At 32.4% G+C, this 16,447-nt stretch overlaps 1 protein-coding gene across 5 annotated transcripts in view; it reads left to right on the forward strand.

Moving 5' to 3' along the window:
• Shoc2 (SHOC2 leucine rich repeat scaffold protein) overlaps positions 1-16,447 on the forward strand; it is an 84,965-nt gene that overhangs the window by 20,883 nt on the left and 47,635 nt on the right. For all 5 annotated transcript variants that reach the window (XM_047552809.1, XM_047552808.1, XM_047552812.1 and 2 more), the window contains exon 2: positions 9,018-9,955. In XM_047552809.1, the coding sequence (XP_047408765.1) occupies positions 9,253-9,955 (703 nt within the window). In that variant the 5' untranslated portion in view covers positions 9,018-9,252. The remainder of the gene's footprint in view (positions 1-9,017; positions 9,956-16,447) is intronic.

Here is a 16,447-nt window from a genome sequence, read left to right on the forward strand (position 1 = left end):
ATTCTAATTATCTTTAGCCTTGTCTGGAAGATAGTGGAATGTATGTTAGTATATTCCTGATATACTCACCATTATTTTATGAATGATCATTGTGTTCACTAAAGTATATTTGTATGTATTTGTTCTTGAGGAAAATAAAACCCTTCTTTTTTGGTAGTATGAACAAAATATGTGCCTTTACAAATTGGCATTTGTGAGCATGGTTATTTTTTATCTGACATTGAACCTGATTGAGAGAAGACTTTTCCCTGCTTATTTGAATTGCTACTCTTTTAAAACATATATTAAAATGTTTTCCCTCCAAAAAATGGTTTTTAAAATTCTACTTATTTCAAATGTATTAACACACTTTTTCCCCTTTTAGCACTGGGCTTTGAACTCATGGCCTTGAACATGCTAGGCAGACATTACCACTGATTTACATGTCTAGCCTTTTTTTTTTTTCCTTTTAATTTTTATTTTGAGATTGCCCATGTTGGCCTGGAGCATGAAATCTGTCTGCCTTAACTTCCTGAGTAGCTGGAATCATAGTTGTATGCTACTGAGTCTGGCACAGTATGCTTCTTTATAACTACATATTGTAGATTGGTCCATTGTATGTTTTTTTTGTTTTTACAGTTTTTTGAAATTTTAGATTTATATTTGTAAAAACAGTTCTCCTGTTACATTTTATGTAACTATGCTACAATTACTGAAATCCCAGAATTGATATTAGTACAATACTGTGAACTAAATCACAAAGTATAGCCTTGGTTTGCATTCTCCTCTCACCTGTAGAAGTGAATACCTCTATTAGGCTTGATCATGTGTATAGATTCTTATAAACATTACCATAAAGTTCAAAACTATTCATCTCTTCTAAGAAACTCTCACGTGTTACCTTTATAATCACACCTTCACTTCAGCCTTAAGTCATTATACCACTAACTCATTGTCAATCACTTTAATTTTGTCATTTAAGAATAGTATATGAACAGAGTTATACAGGATGTAACCTTTTGATATTGGCTTTTTTATGTAGCATAGTGAGATCCATCTTAAGTTGGGGGGCAGTAGTAGTTTATCCCTTTTTATTGACTAATGTGCCAGTTCTTGAATGAACCACAGTTTACTCATCATTTTCCCATTAAAGTATATTTGGTTTGTTTCCAGCTTTGAAGTATTAACAAATAAGATTGCAATGAACATGTAAATGCAGGTTTTTGTATGAACCTGAATTTTCATTCCTCCAGAAGAAATACCCAGGAGTGAGATTACTAGGTTGTATGATAAATGTGTTTAACTTTAGGAGGAACTTTCAAAATATTTTCCAGAGTGACTGTGCCATTTTACATGTTTGTGAATGAGAGATCCAGTTTCTGTACACTTCCACCAGCTTATTGTATCAGTGTTTTTATTTTAGCTCAACTAGTGGTATCTGTACTTGGATTTCCTTAATGGCTAATGATGTTGAACATTTTTGCTTGAGCTTATTTGACATTTATATCTACTTTGGCATCTCTGTTAAATTTTTACTTATTTTCTGAATAGATTGTTGTCTTATTTAAGAGTTTAAAAAAAAAGATTGTGTGTGTGTATGTGTCTGGATATAACTCCTTTGTCATACTTGTGATTTGCAAATATAGAACTCCCAGATTGTAGTTTTATCTTTTTGCTCTCTTGATTGAGTCTTCACTGTACAAAGTTTTGTGATGAAATCCAACTGTTGGTTTTTTCCCCGTTAAGGACTTTACTTCGGGTGTCATATCTGTTAACTCTTTGATACCATATCATTAACTAAAGTCCAAGTTTATTTTTTGTGCTGTACTACTTATGAGTTTTGATATATGAGGAAACCACCAGTAAAGTATCATACAGAATAGTTTTATGTCCTAAAACTCCTGTGCACCACTTACTCATTCTTCCCTTCTCTCCCAACCCCCTACAAATCACTGATTTTTTTTTTTTTAACTATCTACATAGTTTCTTTTGTCTTTTTGAGAATGTCATGTTAGGATTATACAGTATATAGCCTTTCATATTATTATTATTATTATTATTATTATTATTATTATTTTTTTTTTTTTAGCTAGAGTGTCTTAAGTTTTCCTCTATTTTCAGATCCTAATACCTTTAAATCACTAAGTTTTATTCCATTGTATGGATGTGCACAGTTTTTCTATTCACCTATTAAAGAACATCTTGGTTACTTCCAGGTTTGGACCATAAAAAATTAAGCTGCTATGAAAATTTGTGTGTAGGTTTTTATATAGATGTAAGTTTTCAGCTCATCTGGGTAAATACCAGGACAGTAATTTGTACCAGAATATGTTTAGTTTCGTAAGAGACAGCCTAAGTGACTTGGCTTTTATCATTTTGCATTCACACCAGTGGTGAAACAGTTCTTGTTGTTCCATGTCCTTGTCAGCATTTGGTATTGTCCAACTAATTTTTGACAACATTGCAAAAGAAATGCAATGGAGACAGCCTTTCAAGAAATGATGTTGGAGTAACTTGACTTCTTTGGTATAAGGTATATAAATCTCATACCTTATACAAAATTATCTCAAAATGATTCAGATCTAAATGTGAAAAAGTTATAAAACTTTTAAGAGAAAATGTAAGAGACAATATTTCTGTATTTAGGTCTTTGATTTCTTTCACCAGTGTTTTGTAGTTTTGAATGCACTGTTTACATATTATTAGATTCATATGCTGATACTTTAATTTTTAAAAATATTGCAAATGGGATTGTGTTCTTGATTTTGTTTTCCAGGTATTCATTTCTAGCATATTGAAATATGGCTTATGTTGACTTTTTTCTGTAACTATGCTGAACTCAATAGTTCTGAGAACTTCTACATAGGCAATCATGTTGTCTGCAAAGTGCATTAGTTTTGATTATTCCTTTTATTCTGTATGCTGTTTATTTCGTTTTCCTGCATTATTGCATTGGCTAGGACTTTCAGTATTATGTTTAGTAAGAGTGTTAAGATCTGTATTAATTTGTAGATATGTTGAAGATTTTTGTATCTCTGTTCATGAAGCATGAGGTTTGTTGACAAATAGTTTTTTTAAAAATTTTATTGTCCTGTGAGGGTATTGCTGACCTCAAAAAATGAGTACTTCCTGGAAGAGATGTGCAGAATTGATTTCACTTCTTCTTGAGATGTTCATTAGAATTCATTAGTAAAACTAATGTTTTGAAACTTTGATTTCAAAATGCTTTAGTGGTTTAGGACTATTAAATGCTCTAATTCATCTTGAGTGAGTTTTTGTAGTATGTGATTTCCAAATATTATTTTGTGTAAATTGTCAAACTTAGGTCTGTGTAGAGTTGTTTTCGGTGTTTTGTTATCCTTTTAATGTCTGTGTAGTTTTGAATATTCCCTCTTTTATTCCTCATAGTGGTAATTTGTGACTTCTCTTTTGAGTTTCGTCAGGGATGCTAGATGTTTATTAGGTTCATGTATCTTTTTAAAGAATTAGCTTTGGGTTTACTGATTTTTTTTTTTTTTCCCCTGTGTTGCTTTTTAGTTTAGAATTTCATGGATTTCTGTTCTGTTTCCTTCTTTCTTTGAGCTTCTTTTACTTTTCAGGTGTTTGGTGTGGAAGCTTAGATTATTGGGATTATGCAGTATTTTTACAATCATGAAGTTACATAAATTTCCCTTTAAGTGCTGCTTTACCTATATCTTAAAAGATTTTTACTTTTATTCAACTCAGTATATAGTTTAATTTTCCTCTTCCTTCCTTCCTTTATCCACAGACTATTTAAAAGTGCAGACTATTTAAAAGTGTGTTCATTTCCAAGTTTTAGAGATTTTCATTATCTTTCTAATATAGATTTTTAGTTTAATTCTTTTGTGGGCAGGTAACAATCTATGTATAATTTCAGTTCTGTGAAATTTAAAGTTTCTTTTATGATCCAAGATGGGGTCTATCTTATTCTGTGTAACCTTGGAAAAAAATGTGTATTTTACTTTTACTAGTAGGATATTCTAGAAATTTCAACTAGATCCAGTTGATTTGTGGTATAGGTTTTTTGGTTATTCTAAATTCTTGCTAATTTTCTGCATCATAATAATATGGGGAAGAGGGTGTTGAAATCCCCAATTATAGGTGAAGATTTATGAATTTTTCTTTAGTTTTATCCAGTCATTTTGAGACTTAAGAAATTCTGATTTGTTTTAATATTGTTTTAGCAGACAGTCAAACTGGTTCAGAACACACATCCTGCTCTGACCCACTTCTGTGGTCTTTGGTTCTAGTTTATTTTCCAAAACTCTGATCTGTGGGCCACCCCAGGGCCTATGTGAAACATGGGTCATTCCACACTACAGTTCACTTCTTAGAACATTTATTTTGAATCTGGTTACTTTCCTGCATGACCTTCTAGGGGTTATGCCTCAAAATACTACATAGATTGAAAGAAGCCCTTTTCCAGCTCCTTCCTCTCCTAATCCTCTCCTCTTCTCTCTGACTGGCAAGGAGTGGTGTATTACCTTTTTGCTAACATTTGCTTAGTGCAGAATGAGAGATGATCAACAGGGGTCTTCCTTATAATACAGTTTCTGCCAGTGGGAACAGAAGGGAGAGGGGCTATTTATTATTATTATTTTAATCTGATAAGTGCTGCTTGGAAATAGTTAGCAGGGCTCTACGTCATACTTCTGAATCACAGAGCTGATGTGAAGAGGAATGTATACTGCTTCTATATAAGTTAGTACAAAGCTGGATGGTGGCAGGGTTTCACTCCACAGTCTTCGTGGTTTCAGCGCCAGTTGAGGAAGTAGATGGGCATGACTTCTTTTATGGTGTTCAAGTAGAGTAAGGAGGGAATGGTCAAAAGGGTATCATCTTGGAAAGCTACCTTTTTTTCACAGTTCTTTGGAGAGAGCAGATATTTCTTGGAGTTTTTGTTTGTGCCTCCTGATATTTTTTGGTTGTGGGTTTCTCTCCTGCCCAGGTTAGGATATGTAGGAGATGAAAACAAAAACCCCAAGGAACTCATTTCATGGTAATTCCTGGAGTCCCAGTGTCCCTGTCAGTTTACCTTTTTTTTCCTCTACTTTTCATAGTCTTCTGATAGTTGCTTTATAAATTTTATCCATGGTTTTAGGTTGTTTTAGTGGAAAGATTAGGATGTAATTGAGCTATCTTGCCTGGGAGCAGAAGTCTTGTCATTGTAATTAGAGATCTAATATTGGAAAAGCATTCACATCTGCACTTAAGAAAAAACTAAGGGATATATTTAGCATGTGTGGCCTATTGATTGTTTTTATTTTTGCATGAACATTATGACATATATGATTAGCATAATCTTTATACCAAGAATAGATCTTAATAGGCTTCTGATTTCTCTCTCCTGTCTTTCTTCCATTGTCTCTTCCTCCTAAATCATAGGAAATTTATTTTGGTAATAGCTAAATGTAATGCGAGTATATTATAAGAGCAAGGAAAAAAATACTTCTTGTGTCCAATTTTGCATAAAAATATAGTTCCTGAAAGTAATGATTTAAAACCTGAAACAGTGACAGGGCAAGGTTTGGCAAACTATGGACCAATGACTGAATCTACTTTGAGATCTGTTTTGATGTAAAATTTTTTTGAATTGCATCTATTCCTGTTTATGTGTGGTCTGCTTTTGCTTTCATATAAAATAATAGACTTTGAGTTCCTGCGACAGAGACTAGTTTGGCCTGCAAACCCAATGACCTTCTACAGGAAAGTTTATTGACCTCAAAGTCTCATGTATTGAAGGCTTGGTCCCACCTTATGGCCCTTTTGGGAGGTGGTAGAACCTAGTGGAAGGAAGTTAGGTCATTGGGGGCACACCCTTAAAGGGAATATTGTGAGACCCTGGCATCTTTCTCCCTTTTTGCTTCCTGGCAACCATGTTATGAGCAGTTTTGCAGGCCCAGTGGCAACAGGGTCAAGCAACCATGGACTGAAAACTCTGATCCAAAACAATCCTTTCTTCCTTAAACCCGTTTATCTCATATATTTTGTCACAGTGACAAAAAGCTTATTGACAGATTCCTTGGCTTAGAAGATACTGGAAGCCTAAATTAATAAACATCCTTATACAGTCATGATATAGATTCTTATCTTTGTAATCCAGCATGGCATAAGGCAAAGAAGATACACGGAATTTTAAATCAGGCATACCTGTTTTTTAGTTTTTCCTTAGTCTCTTATTACATGTGTCAGTGTTTTTGTTTGTAAATTGGAAATAGAGGCACTCTTCAATTTAGGAATTTAAAATTGTTTTCATAACTCGAAACACATTTATATGCTAATTATAGTTACCTCAGCCTAGACTTCTGCAGGGGGGAATTCAGTGCCATTTTCTTGTTTAATGCCATTTTGGATTAATAGTAAAATGGATTTAAGAGAGTTAACTTGGTTATAAGTCGGGAATTTGTTTAATATCTTCCTTGATTTGGCTGTGAGAAATAAGAAATAAAATAAGATAAATAAAAAGCCCATATCAAGTGTTCTATATACAATAGTTATTAGATGGTTGAAAATAAGAGTTACCTGGGATGGTAAAGATCTCCTATAAAAACATGTTGCTGGCCTCAGCTTAATTGTTGATACAATTTTATGCTTTTTTCCCCCGCTGAATTTTAAGCATTTTGAGACTGAGTACTGTATATATATTATTGCTTAAATGGGAACAGTATTCTGATTTTGTATAAATGTAGCTGTCCCCCCCCCAAACATTATACAATTAAAGCGATTAAATAAAGTCCAAACTCTTGAATAACTTATTTCCAAGAAACATCAAAGATTACTCTGAATACATTTTCTCTTTTAAAAAGTTTGGCAGTGTCACTTGATTCAGAGATAGACCCAGAATTTACTTTGGGTATGTCACATCAGTTCTCCTGAACAAAATATATTTTTATTGGAAGAGAACATTTTTTAGTTAATAGTTCAGCCTGACTGGTTTAAGAAAAAAGCATGGTGAACTGTGACTAAACCAGCAAATCTCATTTAGGTACAGAACCTGCAGGATGAATATGTGACTCAGTTCAAATCCATCACTGCTATAGTAAAATCATTGAAATAACTCAAGTATTGGTAGTCTGAGGTTCAGATATCGTGGATGATATTGATAAACTATGGGAACTCCCTTTAGTTTCAGTATGAACTTAAAATTATTAATGTTGTTTTTTCATTAATGTAGTTATTTCCTGACTGTCCTTGACCTTCAGTCTTCATTGTTAAATTATACTTGAGAAATATATTTACTTGTTTCCAGATTCCACACTTGGTCAGATCGATCAAGTGTTTCTCAAACTTGATAAGCCTTTATTGAGCCACTTTTTCTTTTGTTTAGTTTTTAGAATTTCCTGTACTCCTTTCTCTAAAGATTCTGTTTGAGTAGTTTGAGCTGGAGCCTGGACATTTGTATTTTTAAATCTTACTTGATTTTTACACAGGAGTTCTCCTAAATTTTTTTTTTTGTGTGTGTATCTAAATAAAAACTGAATTTTCAGAAACTTGGTATGATGACCTTTCTTTTTTTCTTGTTTGTGTGTGTTTTTGTTTTTGTTTGTTTGCTTTTAGTACTAGGGATTGAACCATTGAACCCAGGGAGGCTTAACCACTGAGCCACATTACTAGCTCTGTTTTGAGACAGGGTCTTGCCAAGTTGCTTAGGGCCTTGCTAAATTGCTGAGGTTGGCTTTGAATTTGTGATCCTCCTGCCTCAGCCTCTGAGGATCTGCTAGGATTTACAGGTGTGCGCCACCATGCCTGCCTCATGATGACATTTCTTGAGTACAAACAGAAAAGCAATGCTGTATCTCTTAAGCTATGCATATTTTCTATTCATTGTTACATGGTCTGAGTAAAGGCATTTCATGGTTTGAAGGGGGTGTAGTGGTGAGTAGTGTGAGATGAAGCTAGCAAATAACAGCTTATTTAACTTTTTATACCAATGTAAATTCATAAGAATGTAAGTTCATACTTTAAAATTATAGATCATTCCGTACTCTGCTTCTGTAACCATTGCATGTCTCTTGTTTGAGCAAAGTCATACCTTTTCTTTGTCCTATGCAAACAAAGCCCATTCATTCTTATTCTAGGCAAAATATTCCTTTTCTAACAAAAGTTAAAAATAAGAATAATTTATTTTAAACATAAGACAATATTTAGGGAGTACTGATGCCTTTCCCAAAGGTTTTATTTACCTTTTCAGTCTTTGTGGATTCATTTTACCAGTCAGCTTTTATACTTTTTCTGTACTATTGATCTTTCTCACTTTTCCAGTCCCTAGAATATAGACATCATTGGAGACTTTGTCATGGTTTCTCAAGGGTGGTCCCTCAGATTTATCTGTATAAGAATCAACTACAGTGCTTATTAACGTGCATATTTTAATATTCTTTTCCCTGGACTGTTTGCTTTTTTCCACGCATACCATTTTGTTCTTTGCCACACTTCTTCTGTCCATTCTTTTGTCAACTTTGAAATTCTTCCTGTTTTCTAAAGCTATAATTAGTTGTAGATAGAGCAATTTTAGGGTACTGTTTAGGAATGTAGGCTGTGGATATATGCTGCCTAATTTTAAGTTTTGGCTCCTTTTCCAAGATAACTAAAGCTAGTTACCTAAAAATATTTCTGTGCTTCAGTGTCCCTTTGTATAAAATGGGGATAAGAGTTTATCTCATAGTGCTGTTATATATACATATTAATATTAATAAATATTTGTAAATTCCTTAGTGTTTTTATTTAGCGCTGAATAAAAATGTCAGCTACTGTTGTGATTTCTCTCACTTTAAATTTCATAAAGTTTTGTAACATAGTAATTTGTAATTTACCTCTATTAGATTGTAAATTCCTTGAAAGGAGTGCCTATCTTATTTTTGTTGTTTTCAATAGATTTTACATAATAAAGGGTTCAGTAAATACTGTTATCACGTAATAAGAAGTGGCAAAGTTCACAGTAAGATTGTTTTTCAGAGACTTTACTTAATATAAATTATAACTTAAGGTAATTTAATACTCTCTGTATTATATTTCAGGAATTCTAATGAATCATTGATTGACCAGCACCAATTTACCAGTTGGAATGAGTTGTCAGAAATGGGCATAGTGCTTTTAGACCCAACATGTAACCGATGGATGTTACTCCATGCTGATGACTTTTTCAAGCCAACACCTGTTTGATTGTGTAGGCTCTTTGTCTCTTCATCTTTGAATTCAATTGCTAGGGAATAAAGTAAAAGTTAATGTAGTTTTTTCCAAGCTTGAGTCATCATGAGTAGTAGTTTAGGAAAAGAAAAAGACTCTAAGGAGAAAGATCCCAAAGTACCATCAGCCAAGGAAAGAGAAAAGGAGGCAAAGGCCTCTGGAGGTTTTGGGAAAGAAAGCAAAGAAAAAGAACCTAAAACCAAAGGGAAAGATGCCAAAGATGGAAAAAAGGACTCCAGTGCTGCCCAACCAGGGGTGGCTTTTTCAGTTGACAATACGATCAAACGGCCAAATCCTGCACCTGGAACTAGGAAAAAATCCAGTAATGCGGAAGTGATTAAAGAGCTCAACAAATGTCGGGAAGAGAATTCAATGCGTTTGGACTTATCCAAGAGGTCTATACACATATTGCCATCATCAATCAAAGAGTTGACTCAATTAACAGAACTTTATTTATACAGTAACAAACTGCAGTCCCTCCCAGCAGAGGTGGGCTGTCTAGTAAATCTCATGACACTGGCTCTAAGTGAAAATTCACTTACCAGTTTGCCTGACTCTCTTGATAACTTGAAGAAGCTGCGGATGCTTGATTTACGGCATAATAAACTGAGAGAAATTCCTTCAGTGGTGTATAGGCTCGATTCTCTCACCACTCTCTACCTTCGCTTTAATCGTATAACTACTGTGGAAAAGGACATCAAAAACCTGTCAAAACTCAGCATGCTTAGTATTCGAGAGAACAAAATCAAACAACTACCTGCTGAAATTGGTAAGAGGATTTGGATTATTACTATTATTTTTAGTATTTGTTATGCTTAATAATTTTGTTGAGTGCTTTTTTGTATCAGAAAAGTCCTAATACTTGTTTCTAAATTCCATTTTCCCTGTGGTTTACTTAATACTGCATGACTTGAGATTTCTTTGTAGGCTTAAAAAGTAAGATATATAGATATAATTAGACCTTTACCACAAACTGAATCTGCTATGATGTTCATTGGAGAAAATGAATTTGAAAGATGTTTGCCTAATTTTTAAGTTGTCCTCTATTTTTAAAGTATCTATATATTCATATAGATATATTAAGACTGCACTTGTTCATTCTAACTTTCCTTTTTTTATCTGAAGACTTTAAATTCACATCACTTTCTACTTAGTTTATCACTGAAGGTTGTCATATTAGAACTGTGTGAAAGAGCAGTGTCATAGGAAAATAGAAAAACATTTTATTTTGAAAGTACTTATATTTTCATTAAAAATAATCTAATATGAATATGCTATAGTGAATCTCACCATTATGTATATCCACAAGACACTTATTAAAAAAAGAAAGATCAAGGGAATAAGAGGAGTGGGGGTTAGGGTCAGTATTTTGGACTGAATTGGAGCAAATCATACTCCATGCATTTATAATTATGTCAGAATGAATCCTAATGTATCACTAATGTGAAGCAATTAAAAATGAAAAAATCTAATGGAGTAACTGTGTAGTGTGGCACATGCCTATAATCCTAGCTACTTGGATGAGGGAAGGAAGGTGGGTTGAGCCTAAGATTTCCAGGTATGCCTAGGCAACATAGTGAGGCCTTGTCTCAAAAATGAAAACAAATAGCAAATAAAAAGAGGCAGTGCAGAAAAATAGAAGAGAGATCTGTAATAAAACCAACACTTTGCATTTTGATGGATTTCATTCTGGTCTTGTATAGAAAGTTGAATTGTAATGAAACAAAGGAAATGTTTTTAAGAGAATGGCAGTAGGAAAAAGTGAGGAATATAAATGTATAAAGTCAGTAAAAAATAGTCTTTAATTTTAATTGAAAAAAATTCTCAACTGTTTTGAATATAGAAATTCATTGGCATCAGTTTTTGTGAAAATTAAAGGTTCTGTCTTTTGTGGGTCCTTTTTATAAGATTTTTTAAAAATCAGAATAAAAAGTGGATTTTGAAACTTTTTAAAGGGAAGGTTTATTCACAATATATAGATATCATATTAAATACATCTTTGCATTAAGCATTGATCTTGGAGATGATAATGGAAGTTTTCTGATTTTTAGGCTCTCTAAATCAGGAGATAATGTTTTTCAGGGAGTTAATGTTCTGTGTTTTAAGATGCAGTTAAACTTTAAATAAGATGTTCTGTTACATTTAACTCTTAACTAGACATTTAAAATATTAATTTAAATTAAAAATAGACTTCATTATAGATTTTCTCAAGTAATACACTGTATGAACAAAGTAAGTATGGTATGCTCAAGAGATATTAAAATACTTCAGGAATTTTTGGATGGAAATGCTTCATTCTATATCTTCCCATAGAAATGAAATTGTTGAATGACTCTTTGGTACCATATTGTCAAAATTTGACCTGTATTTATGACTTATTATTGAATAGGAATCTAGACTTGGAAAAAAATAATGAATTTTTACATAGAAATGTGAAATATTATTGCCTGTCTTTATTATTGTTGTTTTGTGTTTGTGCTATACTTAGTACTAAAAAGTTTGACCTCAGTTCATAAGTCTTTCCATAGCAATGCTGTCAAATTACCTGGAAATTAATATACTTTTCTTAAGTGAGGAATTATTTCACAGGATTTTAAATTTAACTTCAGTTTGTTCTTGAGAATATACATGCAGCATTTTTACTGAAAATGGAACGTTATCTTTTTAAATTGGCATAATTTATGGCATTAAATGATGTATATTTGCAGCTACCTAATCTTTTGACCTTCATTCCTAAAAACTATCATTGAATTTGTTAATGAGCACCCTTCCACCATTACTTACATTGCTAAAGTTTGTGTGTTGATTTTTTAAAACAGAAACATTATACGTTTGTTTTAATACAAGCAGAGCATCAGGTAGAAAATAAACTGCTTTAAATATAATTTAATGTTTAGTAGGAGTTATGATTTATAAGGATTAATTTAGTTGAATTTGGAACAAACATGCAGAAGTCTGCATTATCCATTTCCTTATACTAAACAGAAAATAAAGATCTAGTAAAAATAACAAACTAATAATAGCTGTGTTTGAACATAGCATGTCAATATGTCATATACTGTGTGTTGACCTGTACGTTTATATTATTCTATTTTGTATTACTATAATGAAATACTGGAGGCAGGGTAACTTAGCAAAGAAAAGAGGTTTATTTAGCTCACAGTTGTGTAGATTCTAAGGCATAGTGCTGGCATCAGATTGACCCTGATGAAGACCTTTTTGAGGGTACCTGCAAGAGGGAGAGATCACATTGCCAAACAGGAAGACAGAGAGGCTGGGAGTAGCCAGGCTTATTCTTTTATAACCCTCCTGGGTGAACTCAGGGGTCCCACAACTACTTTGTTCCCTTTCAAGGGTGGTTTTGCAATGGCCTGAGTACCTTCCCCATTAGGTTCTAGCTCAGACCTACCACTTAAGACTGGACCTCCAAAACATAGAACCCTTGAGTAAACTACATCCAAACTATAGCATCCTGTGTATTTTATATGTATATCACTAAATCCTTACAATAAACCAATAAAATGGGTATACCTTCCTCATAGTATCAAAGGAACTAAAAATGTAAAGGTTAGATAATTTATTAAAGATCATGCAGTTAGGAAATTGAGTCTTATTTTGGACCCGGGTCTGTTTCTACTCTCCTGTCCCCACTGGTTTAGAAAAGTGATGTTAATCCCATTCTGATTTAGATATCTTTGGCAAGTTTAGGGATTTTTTTTTTTTTTTTTTTTTAACAAATTTTATGTGCGGCTGCAGTTGAAAGTCATTGCACTCAATGCAGTGAGATAATGCTAACAGCTTAATTGAAATCTGCACAAACTGTAAATCCACATATTTAAAGTCTGCAATTCAGTGGTTTTTAATGTATTCAGAGGTTTTTTTTTTAATATATTACAAACACTTTAGAACATTTTCATCACTCTGGAAATCTGTGCCCTTAATCAGTTGTTTTAGTACACTACTTTTAATCATACCATCCAGTTTATATGCAGCAGTATATTTGAGGAGTGTAAGAAATTAGAAGTCTTTATAATAATGATCCAGTTTAAATAGTATAATTGGAAATTTAAGGAATTTTAGAAATTAGAAGTCTTTGAAATATAATCTCCCATTTAGTTTTAATAACATAATTGAAATTCAGCCATTTCACAAGGTGTGTTGTGCCATTTCCTTGATAAGGAAGTATATTAAAATTAGAGCATTTTTCCAGTTATGCCTTAATGACATCTTCATTAATGTGATGTATTTGATTCCAGTGATTTACATTTATATGGGTGAAGACTGGCAGAAAACCATAAAAAAGATACTTAACAGTTCAGGGCCAAAGAGTATATATGAAAATTTTTTTGGTAATGTTTTCTCTTTTGGTATAAGGCATGGGCAAATAAAGTAAATGTACTTTTGTGTTTAGACAAGTTGGACTCTTAGTCATTGCTTTCTTTTATACATCTGTGTTTTATTTTTTCTGCCATTTCTCTTTTCCTTGTTTTTAATCTTGAACAGACTCTTCATTCTATACCAATTCAGTCAAAAAGTTGTGTTTTCAGAGGGAAAATAGGAAATACCCCCCCTTTTCTTTTGTCTTTGATTGGTTCCTTTGAGTTTCCTGTTAAAAGATATGCTTTTGTGTATTTTTCTATTCTAGGTGGATTAGTGTGGAGGTCATCAGGTAGTCAGTTTGAATAATTAACTAACTTCAGGAAACTCTGGACAGTAAAGTTTTAAAGGATTTTATTTTTCTTGGAAGGAAATGGTTGTACTTTGAAACTGGAGATAAACTTCATCTTTGTTACTAATATTCCTGTTATTTCTTTTCCCTTATTGATTATGGGCTAGTTTAGGGTTTCATTTTTTCTTTTTTTCTCTCTCCTTTTTTTTGGTAGCTGGGATTGAACCCAGGGTCCCACAATCACTGATCCACATTCCCCATCCCTTTTTATTTAATTTTTTTGTTGCTTAGGGCATTGCTAAATTGCTGAGATTGACTTTGAACTTGTAATCCTCCTACCTCAGCCTGCAAGTTGCTGAAATTATAGGGATGCACCACTGTGCCCAGCTATTTTTTTCCCCATTATTATTATTTATAAAAACAGCTGAGTTAGGAGTATTTTTAAAAATATGTTCTTTTGTGTTTAATAAATGCTGCATATTTCCATAGTATAGAATTTTGTGTGGATCTGATTGTCAAAATAACCATTCTTGCTTAGAAGAATGATCTAATTGTTAATGTGTATGCTTTTGATGACCCGTATCATTTTTCCTCATGTAAAAACAAGTCTCACACATCATTCAGATATGTGAAAAATTCAAAACGGCCTTTTTTTTTTTTTTTTTTTTTTTACCCATTTGACTCGAGTAGCATTTGTTGAAGACATTCAGTTTTAACACTACTCTGCAATACCTGAGTATGAGATTTTATCATGTCAAGTAATAGATGTATAAGCAACATGTAATATGTATATATAATCAATAATTATTCATATATAAAGCACAATGAACAGAATCAGCAACTTTTTCTTAAAAAGTTGAGTACCCTTAGAGATTTAGTTAAGTTCCTCTTGTTATTTTTCTGTGAATGTCTTAGACATTAAATGATAGGTTTTTTTTTAATACTTCGTATAGTTTATTATCCTTTATACACTGCTTACACATAGATTATGGTGTCCAATTGTTCCACAATCCCTATATTCTTAATGTTTCACAAAAGCACCAGTACATACAGGGTGTTCAATAAATGTGGTTTATTATGGAATTAGGTCACATGTGATTATTTTACCTTTTAAATTTTATTTTTATATGTAGGGTTTTAGTTTTAAAATTTTAAAATTCTTTTTAGATATACATGACAGAGTGTATTTTGACATGTTATACATACATGGAACATAACTTATCCTAATTAGGATCCTGTTCTTATGGTTGTTATATGATGTGGAGTTTCACTAGTGGTGTTTTCATATATGAACATAGGAGAATTATGTCTGATTCATTCTATACTTTCCTAATCCCATCTTCCCTCACTTCCCTTAATTCCCCTTTGTCTAATCCAATGAATGTTTATCCCCCCACCACCCAAATGGTAGGCTTTCAATAAATGACTTTAAATGAACTTAACCCATTTTGTCCCATTGTCCCAATTGTGGAACACCTCTAAAAACTTATATAATATATAAAATAAGTATGTAATAAAAATAATATACTTATATACAATATTAATATAGTATGTGTAAGCTCTAGGTTATGATTCCAACCTGTTCTAATGTACCTTTGTAAATTTCATTGATATTTGCAGAATTAAAACCTTGGAATTTAATGGGCTAATGAAGCCTAGTACTATTTATTACCTGTTCTCACTGTTCTGGTATCTTACATTTTAGTCATAAGTCATAATATTAAAATTTTATAATTTATTGTAAGAGTATTTTTATATAATTTTTATTACAAAATTTTTTATTAAAAATTTATATTCCAATGTTTAACATTATAATTATTTTAAATTGTAAAACTTAACCCTAAAATTCTTGAAATTCTACCAGGACTGCCAGGATTGATAGAATTACTTTCATGGTTCAGGTAACATTATTAAATAATTTCATTGAGTTTTTTATACAAAAGCCAATGAGTAACTCACTTAACAAGAAAAATCAATAAAGGGGATTCATAGTTGTTAATAAGTAATTCCTTTTGACTGAGAATCGGCAAGAAACCTTACAGACCTACAAGTGAGCTGTTAGTTTATTGTCATAAAATTGTCAAGTCTTTTACTAAACAAAATCTTTTGAAGAAGTTATCACTATTGCTGAAGGAGGCAATGGGAACATAGAAAGCACTGAATTGATTTTAGGAGTTGTTAGAATCAAAGGAGATGATTGAATTCCCATGCTGCAGAGTTGTTCCATAGAGAGCAAATCATTGTATCCTAAAGATAGCATGTTGCAGAAGGCATTTGCTTAGAAGAACTCCCAGAGTTTTCTTTGCAGTGAAAGGGAAATTTAGGCCTTTTTAAGATAATTTAAATAATATAATGATATAAGTTCTGACTCCTCTAAATCTTTCTAAATCTTTTAAAACTAGTAGGACAGGTATTTCCAGTTTTGTTAATTATGTAGTTTCACAAATGTAGTAAGGTTTGAGGTTTTTTTTTTTTTTTTCCCCCAAATAGAGCTAAACTGAGTACTTGAAACATATTCTTAGAAGTTCAAGAACAAGAGTAATTTTTAAAATAAAAGCATTTTTAATGTGAGTCAAATAGTCATATGTGCTG

The sequence above is a fragment of the Sciurus carolinensis genome, chromosome 5 (assembly GCF_902686445.1).
Source record: "Sciurus carolinensis chromosome 5, mSciCar1.2, whole genome shotgun sequence".
Taxonomy (NCBI): domain Eukaryota; kingdom Metazoa; phylum Chordata; class Mammalia; order Rodentia; family Sciuridae; genus Sciurus; species Sciurus carolinensis.